The 19,385-nt window shown below is 42.4% G+C and overlaps 1 protein-coding gene across 1 annotated transcript in view; it reads right to left on the reverse strand.

The window, feature by feature from the left end:
• ANXA2 (annexin A2) overlaps positions 1 to 12,733 on the reverse strand; it is a 31,457-nt gene extending 18,724 nt beyond the window's left edge. The window contains exons 1-3 of the mRNA XM_072869607.1: positions 12,637 to 12,733; positions 7,740 to 7,799; positions 3,004 to 3,103 (exon numbers count right to left, since the gene is read on the reverse strand). Coding sequence (XP_072725708.1) covers positions 3,004 to 3,103; positions 7,740 to 7,787 — 148 coding nt within the window. The 5' untranslated portion in view covers positions 7,788 to 7,799; positions 12,637 to 12,733. The remainder of the gene's footprint in view (positions 1 to 3,003; positions 3,104 to 7,739; positions 7,800 to 12,636) is intronic.
• Positions 12,734 to 19,385: the final 6,652 nt, after the last annotated feature.

Below are 19,385 nucleotides of genomic sequence, written 5' to 3' on the forward strand. Positions count from 1 at the left end.
TAAAGGATATAATTTGAAAGACTACTTTGATAAGTGTGAAATACAGGCCCATTATAGCATGTAAAGACCTGGATTTTTGAAACAAAGAAAAGGCATGGGTTTCAGATACCAGGAGTCCTTCATCCTGTATAGAGTACAGCCCCCAAAATGCTTGGTTCTTATGTCCATGTTTTTTTGAAACCGACCACCTCAACCACAAAAAGAGCTTGCATATGTATTTATAACCTGTTATATCTCTCTCACTATCATAAAACAAGGTGAACAAGTCATTTTACTCTTTACAATTCTATGATAACTTACATTGCTTATTTCTACCTTCCGCGTACAATGCAAACTAATTGCTAGAGAATCAGTAATACTTCCTAGGAAAAAGGTAGCTGCTGTGGTATGTACTGTTTATTATGGGTGTTATATTTTTAGCTCAAAAACTATGAAGATATTTACCAGAAATATTTTAAAATGTTTTATTGCAGAAGAATTTCCCTGCTGTTGTGGTTTAACCCCAGACGGCAACTAAGCACCACGCAGCCTCTCGCTCAGTCCCTCTCAGTGGGATGGGGGAGAGAATCAGAAGAGTAAAAAGTGAGAAAACTCATGGGTTGAGATAAAGACAGTTTAATAGGGAAAGCAAAAGCCGTGCATGCAAGCAAAGCAAAGCAAGGAATTCCTTCACTCCTTCCCATGGGCAGGCAGGTGTTCAGCCATCTCCAGGAAAGCAGGGCTCCATCACGCTTAACAGTTACTTGGGAAGACAAATGCCGTAACTCCAAACGTCCCCTCCTTCCTTCTTCTTCCCCAGCTTTACATACTGACCATGGTGTCATATGGTATGGAATATCCCTTTGGTCAGTTTGGATCAACTATCCTGGCTGTGCCCCCTCCCAGCTTCCCATGTGCCTGGCAGAGCATGGGAAGCTGAAAAGTCCTTGACCAGTGTAAACATTACTTAGCAACAACTAAAACATCGGTGTGTTATCAACACTGTTTTCAGCACAAATCCAAAACATAGCCCCATACTAGCTACTATAAAGAAAATTAACTGTATCCCAGCCAAAACCAGCACACCTGCACAGCTGTTTGCATCACTGTTTGTAGAAAACCAATTCTTGTCTGGATGATTCAGAATTTTCGTTTGGAAAACCCCCCACATATATTTTAGAGAGTTCACATTTTAGCAAATTTTCTGAATTAGCAGATGAAAATATCCTGTAACCAAGCATTCGAAGTGCAAAGAAACAGTACCTGGAAGAAGGGTCCTAACACTCTTGTTCTTTATTTCCCCCAGGAATACTTCCTTTGAGAGAGTCTTTATGGTGGACGATTCAGTATTAAAGCCATAAAGAGATTCTCCCCTTTAAAGCCACCTTCCCAAAAAAGCTCCTGGATAACAAGCTAATAAGCAGAGATAAGCTCAATCCTACAAACATGCAGGTCTATGAATAAGTTTCCCTATTATTTCCTCAAAGCGCTGGGAATCATCTCTCTAACGAAATGTTTCCATGTATCTTAAAACCAAACCAGCAAACTGCTTACCTTTGCTGGAAGAAAGTGAAAAAACGACATGAGCTTGGCTTTCCTGACTGGAAGAGCTTTTGTACTGCCTAGGATATTGCAATTTCCTTTTGCATTAATTAACAGTTTGAGTACTAAAATGTGTAAATTTGTACCTATCCTGAGAGTCTGACAGTATATTTGCCCTATAATCAGAGCTGTAAAAAATATAATCAGATTTGCCCTATAATCAGAGCTCTAAAAAATTACTAAGTCTAAACAAAACTCTACATATACACGAAGCATCTTCTGCCAAACACAATGACATTTACTCCTCTCTTGCAAGATTTTTTTTAAATAAAAACAAACCATAAAAATTATTCAAAATCAAAACTGAACCTACTTTAATGAGCAGACAAGGGATTTCTCCAGTTAAATTAAGCAATCTTGCGAAAAGAAGCCTCATGCTTGTTAGGGAGGGGCAATATTTTACATTTTATAGCAAGTCAAACATGTGCTTTGTTGGCACTGATAGAAGACTGCATTTCTTTCTGATGAGAAACTGTTTGGCTTTTAAATTTCTCCCTCTCCTGACATGTAGGCAAAAGACTTGGCAGTTCCAGCCATGCCCAGCTGCTGCTCCTCTGGTCTGGAGGAAGTCTGGAGAGTGGCATACCCTTTCTTTGTTACAGAGCAGGACAAGGACAGAGGATCACTGCCCTGCGAGTACCACCAAGGTATTACTCCAGAGTTGTAGTTCATACTCCCCGTACTCCTGATTGTTTCAGTATACCAGGCTTTTCCATACAGTTGCATCTCTCCCCTGCTCCATCATGGTCTCCTACCAGTCAGTGGAAGTGGTGGATCCTGGCACTGGTATAAGGAGATGGAACTCTACCTGAGAGCCTGGCTCAGAGAAGCAGAGGACTCTCTCCCATTGCCCTGCCCCTGAAATACTGCAACATCATTTCAGAAACCAGATTCTGTTGTTTCTAGGACTTTCTTTGACCCCAAATTAATACAAGATACATGAGCATTTAGTTCAAAACCCAGGAGAAAAATGTTCAAACCATCCCTATTCAGCTGTCTGGAGAGCTGAAAGGAAGAAGAAATGTCCAATCCAATAATCCAGTAGACATCCATGATTCAGAGCTTGGTCCCAAATCACTGCCACAGAAGTTGACACTTCATTCTCAGTGGCAGAAAAGTAGTAGAATTTGAAGTACTGATGAGTCAAGAGAAAAACGTGCATATATTCAGTGATAACCTCCACAACTCTTGGCTGCAAACTTCAAAAGCATATTCAAAGCATGCGTTTACAGAGTTCAAAATCTAACTCAGTCAAGATTTCATCAGTGAGGTCTGAGAAATCCAACACCTATTTTAGGTATCCTAAAGTAAGGATATTAAAATGTTGGTCTTGAGACACACTATCATTTTTTTTCCCTGTTTTTTTGCACACCAGCATTCTATCTTACAAGTAGAATCAAAGCCACAGCCCATGTTCCTCACCTTTGGTCTTGATGGCTGTTTCCAGGGCTGCAGCATCCCGGTCAGCATCAAAATTTGAGTAGGCCTTAACTGTGGCATATGCACTTGGTGGGAGAGAATGCTAGAAGAAAAAGAAGAAAAACAAACAACCTCGAAGTTAAATCGTGTAATACTGTCCTTGCTGCAGTTAATAAAACACGTGCCTCTTGGTTAACTGGTATTTAGCCAAATTTTTTAATACAAGAACTACCATCGGGTATCTGTGAAAATGCAGTTCTGCTAAGAGCCACCAAACTCTGTTCTCCTGATGTGTATTGTCCAGAAATCCACTCACAGCCATGCTTATTATAACAAAAAATACATACAAATAGATATTATATAAACCTAATACATTCCAAGTTTACTCACTAAACGTTAGTCTTCTAAAATCTGGAGTTTTCTGGCTAGATCTGAAGGAAATCGACTACAGAAAGCTAATTCAAAGAAAGTTTAAGTATCTGCCATGAAAGTCTGAAGTATTTTAGATTTGAAGCCAATGCTTTACTTTGGATTACAGGCTACAATTAAAAAAAAAGGTAGAGGAAGATAGAAGATTAACAATGAGTAAGTCAGAACAAGTTTTGTGCCCTATTTCATGGACTTTAAAGGTAACACAAAAAAAATACCTTTTTAAGCCTATCATTCTAGAAAGCAGAAGTTACTCACAATCTCCGTTTTAAACTCTGTGCCTGCAGATACTTGGTTTAAGCAGCACAAGGCTAACAAAATGAAATGACATTTCAAATTACCTCTGCTAAGAATAATATAACTTGCAGGTAAGTTGCAGTTGCAACATTTTAGGAGTTACCAGATTTTATCAGCTGTTCATTATTGTCCTCTCCTGAGGATTATAGCTTGAAACAGGAAGTCACCAGAACAGAGATTGAACTCTTCTCAGCTGCTTCAGCGTAAGCTGAACAGTTTAGCTTGTATCACCTCCCATGGGCAGGTTAAACTAAACCACAAATTTTCATATAAATAGCTGAGAAATATTCACAAATCCCACTCTGCTGGGTTCAATTTAGAGACTTAAACCTCTGTCAGAAAGGTGTAGTGACTAACACCTGAAACTGCCATAGCTGTTTCCTAAGTGAATGAATGAATAAGCTTCCTTGGTAAGGATCCCCGGAAACTTCTGTTTCAGTCCTCAACTCCAACAGAAAGCTGGGTTCATAAACAGGACTAAGCTATCTTAATATCCCTGGAGGATCTTTTTACATGCAAATTGTTAAGAGGAGGACAAATTTTAACTAAAAAATTCCATGGTTTTTGACTGCATTTGACTCTATCCTGTAGAGGTCACACTGTCCTGAATCTGTATTCCTCTGGCAGCAGCCACTGTGCCTTCTTGAGACAGTCTGTGTTATGCCGTGGAGATGCGAAGTCAAAAAAGCACTGATAAACTGAACCATTCTTTCTTTTGTCTCTTACCATCAGCTCAGTCTAGCCAATGGCCAAATGGCCCACAGACACACCACAAAACACAGCCTTTCCTGTTAGTAAGGCTAACAGGAATTTCACAATTGCTAACAGAAACAGTAAATGGAGATGTGCAACGCAGCCTCAGAGAAATCTGTGTGCCTGAAAGATTCCTAAACCAAAGCCCAGTAGTAGAAGTGCCACATGATTGTGTATATCTAATTAACCAGCACTGCTAGGTAATCTGAAGCAAGTCACCCAGTGAGCTTAGCAGAGTTGGGTACCTCTCCTTCCACCCAGCTCTAAGTATTATCTGAGTCATTTGGACAGAGTATTTTACTGTAAGATGATATCATACACTGAGGAAAATACACAGCATATTTGCAATTTGAGAGCCATCTTTTCCGCTGTCCTTCCACCCAATGCATGCAACAAGTTGGAGTGAGATCCCCTGAAACTGGTCAAAAGACCCAGGAAGCGCCGCACACGTATGTATACCCAGGAAAGACAGAAACCTTCTGCTGGCTACTCTACCAGTAAATGGACCGTCTTCAAATTCAGAATCCACAAAGATTATGCTTTACCCTCTCAGGTGACAGTCCTGAGTACTTCAGCAGAGTAGACACAGGTCTTATCAGGGTGATTATTCTGCCTATGAAAAACAGCCATTTAAATTCCAGACTATATGGTCTCAAATTACCCTGGTACACTATTGTACCACAGTACTGGTACTGTATGTTCTCAGACAAGAGAGTTTTTCCAACTGACTTTCCATTTAGTTCAATACAAAATTTTCCAGGATGTGGCAGTAAAAGTCCAGCTAGTGTGTAATTGCACGAGCAGTATGGGCCAGACTAAAGCAGAGAAAGATTTTTTTTTCTCCCCACATATCTAGCACGCTTCAGAGGTCCTCCAACTTGTTTACTTCCTCTGAGCTTGATTAATTCAATCCTACTGGGAAGAGCAGAACACAAGAGAGGAGCATATATAGAAATCATAGAATCATTAAGGTTGGAAAAGACCTCCAAGATCATCTAGTCCAACCGTCAACCCAACACCTCCATGCCTACTAAACCATGTCCTGAAGTGCCACATCTACACGTTTTTTGTCCTCCTCCAGGGATGGTGACTCCACCACCTCTCTGGGCAGCCTGTTCCAATGCTTGACCACCCTCTCCGTCAAGAAGCTTTTCCTAATATCCAGTCTAAACCTCCCCTGGCGCAACTTGAGGCCATTTCCTCTCGTCCTATCGCTTGTTACCTGGGAGAAGAGACTGACCCCCACCTCTCTATGACCTCCTTTCAGGTAGTTGTAGAGAGCAAGAAGGTCTCCCCTGAGCCTCCTTTTCTCCAGGCTAAACAACCCCAGTTCCCTCAGCCGCTCCTCATAAGACTTCTGCTCTAGACCTTTCACCAGCCTCGTTGCCCTTCTCTGGACACGCTCCAGCAACTCAATGTCCCTCTTGTACTGAGGGGCCCAAAACTGAACACAATTAATTTCTTCTAAAAAAAAAAACAGGACCCTTTAAAGATATGTACATCTCAGTAGTCCCTGTCCTCAAAAAAAATTATCAGTCACATTTGAAAACTGAGTAACTTGACCTCATCCAGCACATAACCTATAGTCTTGACTAAAATATAGGCTTCCAATTCTCAGTGCAAAGATGGAGCACATGATGAAGCATAACAGCAAGATCTTTGTTACAGAATCTTTCTATGCTCTCTTGTGGATGCAGAAACTGCAAACATAGGTTAACTTCACCTCAACTCCCTCCTTTCCTTAAAGGAAGGAGAAGATAATACCAGGCTGAAGCAAGCAGGCCAGTCTCTTCGTCTTGAAACAAATCAATCACAATACCACTGATGCAGAACGCACAAATTCCTTTCTGCATGAGACAGGACTTGGGTTCAGCTGTGACCATTCTATACCCTCAAAGTTTAAAACTTTTTTTTTTTTTTTGAGAAAAATGGGTGGTTGAAGTACTGTGTTTAAACATCAATTAACTTGCTGAATCATTGCTTATGGGAACTGGTCAAATCCTTTATGTAAACTAGCTACTCAATAATTCTGGCTTCCAACCTAGGATCTACAGAACAAACCAGCTGCCTGATATTTCTTACACTCTGTGGCAGGATTTCTGATGAAAATGCTGGCATGGAACAGTATTCAGATTTGACTTCTGCAACTGCTCACAAGCATCATGGAAGAAACAATTCTGCCCTTGTGAACAAGTCACTCAAATATTATTCCAAAAGTAATTCTCTGTTGAAACAAACACGGACAAGAAACAGGAAGAGTTGACTGCTTTTGCAGTACAAAATCAGCTTTGTTACTTACCTACAGTGCATTAGCCAGTTCTTTGCAACAGCTCTTTCACAAAGATCATATGGTATAATTTATTTTGCAACAAGTAACAAAAATAGGCAAAAAGTTTACTTGTACTGAGCTCAGATCTGGAGTTACCGGCTATAAAATTTAAAAGTATAGCAAGTTTATAAGCAACGTGATGAAATAACACATGAATAGGATTCACTTCCTCTTCAGTGACAATCACAGAACCACAGATTCGTGGCATAATATCCTGACACTACCCTGGTAATCCTACCATCTAATGTTGCAACATAAGAAATCAAACAAAGAGTATGGCTTTCCAGTATTTCTATAAAACTATCAAGCAAGTGTAGATGTGGTGGAAAATACACAATCAAAACCAAGATTCTTTACGCTTTTCAAAACAGAAAATGAGAACAGAAGTTTGAGAAAATAAGTTTTTTCAAGAGGTTATTTGGTTTTGGTGACAACCATTACAGGAATAAGATCCCCAGTATTTTAATTCCCATTAAGTAATGTTCTCCATTTTTAACTGAAGAAAAAGAAAAGAAAACTCGAAAGGTATCAGCAAAACTGAACACATTTCCATCTTCTCTTATCATCCTTAACTCACTTGTTCCTTTGGAAGAAAGAGGGACCACAGATGTGAACTAGCCATTCAGTTTGTCCTGTTATCTCTTTCATACAGTCCAGCACACAAATACTGCTCATGCTGCTGGCCATTTAGAAGAACTGTTATTAAGTCTAGTCACCTCATATAATTGTCCTATGGTTTACAGCTGCTTTGTGGCTGAAAACTGATCGCTGATGACTAGGTTTTTAGTCAATGTACGTTTAAGTAGAAGAGATGTGTGGAACCTTGTAAACTGTACAGCTCAGTACAGTTGTTGGTAGAGAGTCCTGTAAAAGAAAAAAGATGTGGTATTTAAGTAAACCAAACTTCTCTTGTTTAGATAATAATACTTACATCTCCTTCAAGGCTGAGCTTGCTTAAAATTTCATGGACAGTAGACATCTTGAAAGAATGCTGGAGGAAGAGAAAAAAAAAAGTAGACTTAAATATATTTTACAATTACATCAGTGTGTTATACAGTCCTGAAACACTGCAGCACTGAAAGTGACATAGTCCAACGAATCTGCTAATCCCAAGCAAGAAAGCAGATGTAAGAATTTCCAAGCCACACCACCACTAATAATGGAACAGTGAGAGGTCTTCATTCTATTGTACAATAAAAAATTATCTTTACTCCTTAAAAAAACCATTTCTTCTGCATTTTAAATACTTAAACTTAGGAACTGGAGAATCTCTACCTTAGAAACATAATCAACTACGCCTACAGCTCAGTACCAGGAAAACTGTGCAGAAACATTATAGCCTGGTCCAGCTCAAAGCCAAAAAGCAGCAACAAGTAGTAGCAGTTCAGTCAGATGCTCAGTTCCTCAAGTACTCATGGAATACATTGAAACTATTTATATTCATGCAGACATTTTATAAAATCATGCTGCTGCTCAATCTTTAATCCTGGACACAGGCCACAAATGCCTCTAATATCATACAGTTTTGTAGTGGCTCCCCAGTAATAAGAATCACAGGACAAGCTAAATCACAGAACAAACACCAGTTGTAACATGATTGTCAGATACTAGCTAACAAGGACTCTCTTAAAATGATAGCTCATGAAGTAAGAACCACTGTGGCAAGATAATAAATATCATTGCTCCATTACCTGCATAACATCTTGCTAACATATATAAAGAAAAATAAGTAAAAACCCAACCTTGAGATAGATTATACACATTGCAGAAATGAACACTGATGTGATATGCTTATGTTACAATGCCCTGCCTTTTTTCAGCTCTGGTTTCTGATCAGGGAAGTTTGCCAGAGCTGTATTACTGTTATACTGGAAGGGTCCCTCAACTAAGGAGGAAATTTTTTCCAAAGGTTATAAGCCAGAGGCAATATTTAAGAGGTTTGATGCATTCCCAAAACTCTGCTCTCAAATTCCTCTACTGAAAGGACGGACATTGCCACTCACATTACCTTCCAGTCATCCAGGTTGGCACCTGCAGCAAACATTATTTTGCCTGTTGAAATTAAAGCTTGTTTCTCAGGAACTCTACAATCAAGGTGTAGAGAGCATTATCAAACAGGGAAAAGAGTTGACTTGATGAGAAGTAAGAGAGAAAGGACAGCAACACCTCAAGACCAGCGACATTCCACTAACTGATAACTGAGCCTGGAACCAAAATTGCACTCACTGGGTGCCACTCCCTTCACTTCCACGCTGTCACCGGTTCCCCTAATCCAGCTCCCAGATACCACACCCTCTGAGCCAACTCCCAGCTATTGTGCAGCCAGTCCTCGGTGTGTCCTTTCAACTGGTTTTCAGACTCTTTTTATCCTCCATCGGTCACTGTTCTGATGGCATTGGGGCTTCCTCAGGCAAGCACTACTAGCCACCCAGGCAAATTTCCCAAACTTCTCTCTACCCAATTATCAATCTGAAACCAAGAGCTCAGAGAAGCAGCAAGAAGTTTGAAACAGTTTCTTAATAATGAAGATCTGGTTAAAACTCTAGAAGAAGTGTTTATTTTTTGTTTTACCTCCTGTAAACCTCCTGTACCTCAAGAAAAAAAGCAGAGAAATCCTTAGTTTTAGCAGATAGAGCAAGTGTTATGAGAATAAAATGCAGAAACACAATTACATGGCTTTTGTAGTGTAACTGCTATAATCATACCTTTCCTCACTTAGAATACAGAAAGAAAACTTTTCATCTTGCAAAGCAACCTAGGTGTAAGTAACAAAAGCAATTTTAATTCAAGGAAAAATTAAGATCCCAGGGCGGAAAAATAAGACAGACAATAAAAACCACAGTCATGCATCAACTTATTTGAGAATAAATATTTTTCAGAGCAAAAAGCCAACCCAGCCCTTTAAAGATAAGCTGCACAAGTTGTAATAAGCTGCTACCTGTTATTGGCACTATTAATCATGCTGGTTAGAGGGGCATGACATTTTACTGAGTTATGAAATTCTTAATATTTACCCTTAATAAAATGAAGTGCCTAACAATGAGGCCTTTGTACTCTGATGGCATTACAACCAATACCAAAGATGAGCAACTCAAGTCCTTTAGTCTTGCTTGTCATAAAGAACTAAAAAACACCAGTGAAAGCTGAAGCAAAGCAATTGCAGTATAATCTTTCACAAAACAATCACTGAACAGCTTTTTGCAAGACTCCTGTTTCTAAATCACTTAAAAAACCACATTGAATCAGGCTTGTTGGAACAAAAAACTTGATCAGAGTCCAGGAACAGAACTAACACACCCTCACGTAGAGCTGGAACTGGGAGGTTCCTATCACCAGCACACAACAATGCTATAGCAACCGACCGCCCATCAGCAGAAAGCTGGAAAAAGAAGAAAACGGGAGTTTTTGCAAGAATCTTTGCAGAGAAAGATCTTTACTCAGAGAACAAACAAATCTCTTGTCACACTCTGCTTTGTAAGGCACTCATATTTGAGAACAGACTCTCACTGTTCTCTGATGGACTGATTTTATCTGATGTAGTTTTGACAAGTTCTGGGTGGGTTTGAACATGTCAATAGAAAATACTTGCACTAACTTGTTCTTCCTTATGCTGGAAAAGAATCAGCTTCTACCTTCCAGCTGTAAACTAATACTTCAATACCTTAAGCCAAGTTTCTACAACCGGTTTTCCTCCTAAATCCACATTACGTAATCCTGAATCATGTTATTCTACTAAAAGAAACAGCATCTGCTTTGACCGACCCCCACAGTAATCACTGGTTTGCAAATCTGTTATTATATGGGGCCTAGTCTATATTCAGTACCTTATCCCCATAACTGTTTGATGACAGAAGAGTGTGTGTTTAAAAGCAACCCCATATCTCGATTCCCAGGGGCAGCTCACATACATTACAGTAGAAAAAACCCATGTGATCCATGGAAAAAAGTGTCAGATATGCACAAACAACTACATTGCTCAATAAGCAGAGTTAGCATTTTAAGAAGCACTTATTATACTCTTGTAGACAGAGATTGAGCAAAGGGTGTTCCCAGACATCTGAGCCAAGGAAACGGCATCCCTGGAATGAGAGAATGGAAACTCTTTCACTCGGAGCACATTTATGTCAGGTGTCCAAAAACTAGGGCAAGGCCTGGCAACAGAGGATATGAGGGAGAGCGAAGAAGATCCGCAATATCTGCTGTAATAAGGACTCAAAATCATTCATTTATAGACAGTGCTAACTGCAAGTACAAATGAGCCAGGCTGTATCTCCCTAAATCACCCAATAACGTTTAGCAGATCATTTAAAGCCACTACTTGTAGAAAAAATTAGCTTTAAAGAAAAGGATTTCAAAACCCATTAAACCACGCTACCACAAACATACTTCAACCATTCTCTTCCACAGACACTGCTAATAACCCAGGAGATGTTCTATTCCAGGAGGATACCATGCACATACAAAATTCAGGACTTCTATTTCTTTGAATTCAAGTTATTCTCACTTCTGAGACTTTACAGGAAAACCTCTTTTTTTTTTGTTTGTTTTGTTTTTAATCAAGGCAAACCATTCCATACATTAGCTAATGGAAACTATACTCACTAGGGCTGCTTATCACAACTAGCTCCACCAACAGAAGGCACACATAGGGATGGATCACTCAAGGGCACAGAGGTTCCAAAAGATTCTTTCACTCTTGACCTATATGTCAGGGTCTGCACATCTCTGTACAGATACAGCATTTGAATATGAGCATAAGAACAACTAACATTAAACAGGATTAAAGCTGCCATGCATAAGAACACAACTCCCTTCCGCATGACTATCCTGAAATCATTTCACTTTTCTTCTAGTTAAAATACATGGCAACATTCCTTTGCCCTACCTCCCCCGCTCACTCGGGAAGGAGGAAGTGGTGTCCAAGCTGACTCACAATCCAAAAGGCAGCAGCAAGATCTCAGTAATTCTGCTCATGGCCGGGGCAGGGTGGGAGAGCTGTGCCCAAGCCCGGCTCTGCAAGCAGGGAACTGCACAGGGCTCCCGGGCACGCCGCGGGTGAGAGCAAAGGCAAACCTCGGGTAAGCGCTGGCTACCCGGAACACTCCCTGTACAAGGGCTCCTCTTCTGCCCCTGCCAGCGGCTGCATCTGCAGCGGCGCCAGCAGCCGCAGCCACACCCTGGGGGAGAAGGGAAGGGGCCGCTGCCTCAGGCCGAGCCCGGCGCGGAGGCTCGGGCGGGCTCAGGGCTCCGCCGCGCCCGCAGGAGTAACCCCAGCCCCGCTACAGCTGAACGAACACCGCCTTCAACGGCCGGCGAGGGGGGCCGGCACAGCCCGCGTCTCTGCGAGGCTCCGGGCTGAAAAGTGAATTTACAGTATCACCGTTAATCCAGCCGAGCCTTTGTGTACCTTAACGAGGAGAGGAAAGGAATATTTGGGGAAGATTGACGAAGTTTGGGGCCGGTTCCTCTTTTCTGAGCGCTGCTGCCACACCCAGTGTTGGTGCGGGGCGCACGACGCTCTCCGGGGGCAGCCTCGCCCTCGGAGGCCGCCGTTTCAACGTGAGGCCGAGCACAGAACGGCAACGGGCAGGTAATGCCGAAGGAAGGGGAAAAAAGCGCGGGCGCAGGAGGGCGGAGGCCGCACCCAGCCACCGCCCCGCTCCGCGGCCGCACAGCGCCCGCTCCCGCCCGCTCTGCTCCCGCCGGGGAAGCGGCTACCGCGGCTCGACACCCGCCCGCACCCCCGGCCCGGCCCCGCGGGGCTGCTGCCCGCCCGCCCCCCGCCCCGTGCCGCGCTGGCGGGGCCGGGACGCCCGGCGAGGGCTCACCTGGCCGAGGCGGGCAGGGCGGCTCTGGCAACGGCTCTGGCGGCGGCTGGGGCCGGCGGCGGCCCGGGCGGGGTTTTGTAGGGCCGGGCGGGCCCTCCCCGCCCCGGCGCCCCCCGGCGCTCCCCGGCGCTGCGCTGACTCACCCGGCCGCGCCCGCCTCCCGCCGCAGGAAGGGGAGAGGGACGGCGTGGGCAAGGGTAGGGCAGAAGCCGCCTCTCCCTCCGCATCCCTGTCCCGCAGGGCCCTGTCCCCGTCCCCGGGGGCCGTCCAGGGGGCTCCTGAGGTTGCGGAGGAGGCGCCGGGAGCAGCGCCCTGGGGTGCAGGGGCCGGGGCTCAGCACCTGCCCCGCAGCCCCGCTCTCCACGGGGCGCCGCGGAAGCTGCTTGGTCGCTGCCCGCCTTTCAGATGTGAGGAAAGCGGCCCCCGCGGCGCTGCCCGGTGCCCCTGGGGAAGGCAGCCCCCCTACCCCCAAGCCCCTGCCCTCTCCCCTGCGTTACTGGGACGGCAGGTTGTCGTTGCAGCCTGTGCTTTGGGTTCCCCAAAGCGGCGCGGCCGTGACGGGGCTCAGGCTCTCGGGCAGGGCACGGCACCTCATTCCCAGGCACACAGGGGACGGCCCACGCTGCAGCGCAGCGGCCCGGACCCCTAACCCCCTTGCCCTGCCGAGCTGGGCACCGAGTCAGAACTGCACTCTCCTGCTCCGGTCTCATACACGGCGAACCGAGTTCCCTACAGCTTGCAGCTGCAGCCAAGCTGCTTCGCACCAACAGTAACAGTCAGTGCTCAGAATTCAGTGTGTAAATCCCTGAGTATGTCAGCTGTGCGAAGTCTAAATGATGTCTGTCACGAGCAATAAACGCTAGAAACCAAGGCATGACTCTGCTCCGAGGCTCACTGAATCATGCTCAGAGGACCTGAACAGGCATACCACACCCAGAAGGGGGAAGGGAAATCAAAACTTCTGCCAGTCTGACTAGTGAAAAATAAATTATTGAAGCCCAGATGTTACACTGGTAACAAAAGCAAGATACAGTTTAAAAGTATTTGCAAAATAAGATCTTCAGTTGGATCACTTTAGATTACTGTTTCACCACAACAGCGTGGTCAATTTACTGGCGATCAATCTCAAATACTTCAGAAAAGAGCAAGCACTCCCCATTCCCAATACATGCAGTTAGTCCTGTAATTTAAGTGTAGTTTTTTAAATCCCCTGCAGGTGAATACCTTTAGGTAGTTCTTTCAAGAGTACGTTGTCACAGAGTGGTTTTGATTCTGCAAAGAGATATCTGCTTCTGCTATAAGGGGGTTTTGTAGGCATAGACAGAGATGTCTTCTGGTAGACAGAGGGTAAAAAAGTTTTAGGCTTGGTCAGGTGCATAAAAACAGTGGTGGCAAAAGCAGGCAAGCACAAAAGAGACACAAGAACGTGGGCTGAGAGACAAAGTAACTGCTGGGATGAAACAAGATCAGAGATACAAAAAGGGAGAAATTAAGAAATACTACACTAGACTTCGAACATCACATGGAGGCAACAGAGCGGACGGGTGAACTGGTCATTGCAGAAGGTGAAAATAATGTTAATAGCCCTTTTCTGAATAAACAAAAGTGACATGAAGGGGACAGTCATAGGAAAAGGCATATCATGGCACAGAGTTTTGTCAGAGAAGAACATCAGTGCCAGTATTGCATTAGTTTGACATGTTAGCTTTCTTTTTGGCAAGGCCACTGGGGTTATTTCTCTGTGTATTAATGAACCTGTCTTTAAAAATTAATTCCTGGGCATCCCACTTCCACCAGTGTCTGTCACTAACAGTTAAACAGAGAATTTCCCCTTGCTTTTCAGGTTTCTTAGAAAAAAACCACTGGCGACTTGGAAAAGTGATTCACAGATCAAAAATACTTACAGTCCTAGAGGTAACAGCCATTCTGTACTGCAGTATTCATTAGGGGCTTTAAATAGGGATAAGCAGCTGAGCAGAAGCCAGACAGTCAATTTGCCTACACAATTTGGCTGCACAATCCCTCAGGGACAGCTTTTTCACTCCCATCTCTTGTCAAATATTCTTAAAGCAAAAGCAGAAAAGCATAACCACAACATGCTCAGTGTTTTCACATATGTATTGTCAACGTGCAACATATATGTTGCATTCTTGTATAAAATCTGCTGAGTCACATATTAATGAATTAATTCAGAGATAAACACATTCATTCTCTTAACTGAAGGTCAGTCCTCTACTGCAGCCTATTCCAATGACACTATTATTCCCATTTCCTTAGAAAATTGTTCTCTTTTTAGTAACTCAATACTTCCTAACATTTGAAGTAGCTCACATACCACCATTAATTTTGGTTAACTAGATCTTCATATGAACAATTTGCAAAAACTTTGATATCAAGTGGACTATTATCATTATAACCACATTAACTGCAGCATAAAAAGATTTTCCAGTGATTCCAACAGCTTCAGAAAGGGAACAGAGATGTTGTCTCTAATATCCAACTAATCATCAACTATCCGATCTCAGAATCACACATTCACCTCAGTTTAAAATAGACAGCAGCCTCTCTGAACTTACACAAGCTTCAGGGACTGTTGAAGTGATTTCAAAAGAAAAAAGACTGACAATAGGAAAAAAAAGAGCAACCATATTCAGAGTCATGAAGATACAAACATTATACTCAAACATATTATGAATTCCCTCAATTGCTCTCCGCTTATGTAGGTCAACTGACATCAAAAGTACTTGTACCAGCTGGGGAATCTAAGTAGTATGAACAGCAGAAAACAGATTAACACTTTTGGCAGAAGAACCCACCATCCCCTAATACCAAGGCCTCGTGATTCTGCCCATGAAAATACAATATAGTCTTCATACCTTTAAGAAAAAACTCTGCAAAACCAGTGAGTTGAAGAAGGCAGCAGTCAGCCTGTGCAAATAGGAAAGATTTCTGTTATCTGCCAAACAGGGAAAGGAAATTAATTCAATGGGAGAACAGCAGCCAAGTGCCTGCATCGCTTTTTAAAATGAGACATAAGCTTGTAAGTCACAAGGGTTATTTCTGAAGATTGACCCAAAGCTTGGTGGGTTTGTACAGCACCTATCACAAGGGGTTCTGGTGCATGACCACTGCTTCTGAGCACTACATTAAAGTAACTACTGTCGGCATTAGGCTGGATAAAAGGCTGGGACAAGGATTGCACAAGCCCAGTGTGTCTCTGTGTCCCAGTACCACAAGCCTGGTGTCTCTCTGTGCCTGCCTCACAGATGATTTACTGGAAGAAACATGCTGCAACTAGCCTGCAAGTAAGGCAGTGCCAAGAAAGGTTTTCAATTTGTTTTCACATTGCTTAGTCCCCACATCCCCTTAAAATATCTGCATAGAAGGTCATATTTCAAACAACTGGCAACTACTTCAGCTGCAATTACCTATTTGTGAACTCTGGCTTCCTGCATGCTGACCACAGAAATCAAAGAGAGAGCACTTTTGTTGACTGGAGCTCCCCAGAGTCCTGTGGATGGAAAAACAAATGTAATTGTGCTAACTTCTCATTCTTCCCTTCTGACAGCTCACTGCGACTGTGGTTCATCCTATGCTCTATGGACATGCTGTAGGTCCATTTATTCCATCCTCAGACTCAGTGAGATTACCATTGCTAACTCTCCCATTATTTGGTTACTGCTTAATATTGTTTGATACTAATTTTATCTTTTTTTTCCTCCCTCTTTCAATTCAATATACCATTGTCTTCCACCTCACCAACACCTTTGATTTCTCTTGTCATTATCTTCTTCTTATGTTATACTACTGGAGGCTTGATGTGCTTAACTTGACTATCTTTGCAAACTTTATCTTTGCAATAACATTAGTGCATATGGGGTCACTCTAGCTCTCAACAGATTTTTCTCTCACTTCTGTCCCCAATTGTTTGGCTCCTTCATCTACACCGATCTTGCTCACACTCTTTCAGGATGCTCTCTACAAAGAATCAAAGATGCATTAACACTGGAGTTATGAAGGCCACAATTCTGTCAATATGTATCGCCTACTTAAACTTTTTTCTTGAATACAAAAAAAAAGGGGGGGGGGGCGTCAGGACAAAGGACTTTCTGGTTTAGGTGTGGCTGAGCCTCTATGTACAGTGTTGCTTCCCTGAATGTGTTATGTTGCAAGAGGATAATATAAATTCCATTCTGATTAACATATGGATCAAGCAGACCTCTGGGTGTTATTTTTGCACCTTGATTATTTCACCTAATTTGGGAACTGCCATGATACAAATACACGTAGATTTGTTATTAGCACTTAGAGTAATCACAGGTTACAGAGAAAGTTAAGTGTAACTTAAAAGTTATGCCAGTTGGGTTCCCAGGATAACAACTTGGCAAGTTATTATGTCTGTGGCTATAGAAGAAAGGAGGAAGGACTCCTGAAAGCACACCTAGACTGCATTAGTAAAACTCTCAACACTGAAAGTGTTTACCTTGCTTTGGGTTTTTTTTTTTTTTTTGGGGGGGGGGATGGAACGTTTTTCGTTAACATCCATAATGATTTACTCTAAATCTTACAGAACTGTAGTTCCAATGTATGTTTTTGAAAAATAGATTGAATACCAGAATACTAATGCCATCTTTTATCTAATACAATACCAGAGAACCAGATATCTTGTTAGGTGCTCCACCTAACAACCTAAGCCCTCGGATCAATTCTATTCTGTGCAATCTCATTCCTACGCTACATGCACATTCCTGCACAAATGTTATTCTCCACTCAGAATTTCATTTACTTGAAATAATCCCTTTTAAAGAGCTAGACTTAACTCTGGAATGATCCTGTGCGGTAGCCAGATCTCTAATATTTTGTTACATGTGTATTTTACAAATGAAGCCTTATAATAGGTAAGGTAGGTGGCAATTGCTAGTTCAGTCTGGGTACAGAGAGGTAGTATGCTTATGAATAGGACATCCAGGTTAGAAACTGGACACCTGGACTGTATGCCTTGCAGTGCTATAGTTTGCTGTGTGATCTTAGATTGTTATCTTCTCACTGATCAGGTCCTGCCTTTTGACTGTTAACTCTTCAGGGCAAAGACTAAGTATTGCATCTGCTAAAGAAAATGCTAAACAACATAAATTAATTCATCAACATACAGGAATAACTTAGATTCATCAAATTGTTTCCATCTTATCTTCATCTGTTTCACATAAAGTCTATATTACATGAAAGCTGATGTAACCTTGTTTAAAGGATGTATTTTAGCAATCATTTTAACTGACGAAGATGTGACAGGTGTTATGTTCTACAGTTACTTCCCATGCAGGATCTTGAAGCGCTTCACACATTACATTAGAACCTGACAACAAATACTTTTCATGGCTAGTAAAACATATACCTCTCTCTCCCACCAGCTGGCTGCATCTTGCATGTGACTTCCGAAAGTCTCCTCTAATACGCTGATACTGTTTTATCACTGGATTTGTCTTCAGCTACTTCTCGACTCTCTATCTGCAAATTAATTTCTGTCTGCTGTTCAGTATCCCTCCTCTGACACTTTCATGCATGTCCGACCATAACCTTAGTCTGAACTCTGATTTCTTTTCAAAGATTTTCCTCATCACCAGTGTAAATAACACCATCTTCCTCATCCTTTTCTCTCACAATCTCAGTGGGTCCTTTCACTCTAAACTTATGGGCACAAGGAGCTTTCCTCCATAAAGAACCAGATGCCTGGGTGACTTGGGATCTGAACCAAGACAAGGGAGTAACAAAGCAAAATATTATCTAAGACTATAGTTACAAGACTCAGTCAGAAAGAAACTCCTTTAACTATGCACAAAAGCTAATAATAAAGCAAGCTGTCTCAGGGCACATATACAGCTTAATTACTGTCACTACCAGTTGCCAGAACCCATAAAGTTTGAGTTACCGTGATGGAATCCCATTGCACTGGCTGTCCACTGTTAACAGAAAACAACAGGGAATCACCTATGCTCTGTCGAGATGCTCAGAAGGAAGCAAGATCCTTTGTTACTCACATCTAGCTGACACAGGTAACAACATAGGCCAGCAACTTCAAAGGTGCAGTACTCTTGTTTCCCTCATGACTCAGTCCAGGCTATTGCATCTTCTTTCCTCTGTTTAGCATGCTAACTAGAGTAAGTCAAAGAGGTATATATATTCAAGTGACATGGAGATTCAGTGAGGAATATGCACGATGAACAAATGGCAACCCAGCAATTCAGGTACTTTCCTGTTCTTTGGTACACATGTAACTCCTCTGGCATACATTCATCATGAGTATTAATAGCATCTGCAGTTCAGTTTGATTTCTAAACTGAAACATGAATCACTAGCATTTTGGTTTTTCAGCGTGCCTCACAGAAGTAATCATCTAGTCTGTGGCTAGGAGACATTGCCTGGATACATACATAAACAGAAATGAAACACACTTGCCAAATTCCTTGTACTGGTACTAGCAGCATGAATACTCAGTGTCTTTACACTGAATGAAACACTCACAGGGTATATAAATCATCACTATGCATGTAACCGTGTTTCAGTGAATTTCCTCAGTCCCTCAGGGACTTCTTGATGCCCTGCTTGATAGCCAGCTGCCTTTTTATCCTAAGATCACATGATCTGAGATAAAACAAGGGCTGTAAAGCATAGTCAAGACATTAAAGAAGGTAACTTTACTTTCTGTTCTCAGGTTATCATGAATGCCTTCAAGCACAGTTTAATCTACTTAG

This window comes from Ciconia boyciana, chromosome 8 (genome assembly GCF_034638445.1).
Source record: "Ciconia boyciana chromosome 8, ASM3463844v1, whole genome shotgun sequence".
Lineage (NCBI taxonomy): Eukaryota > Metazoa > Chordata > Aves > Ciconiiformes > Ciconiidae > Ciconia > Ciconia boyciana.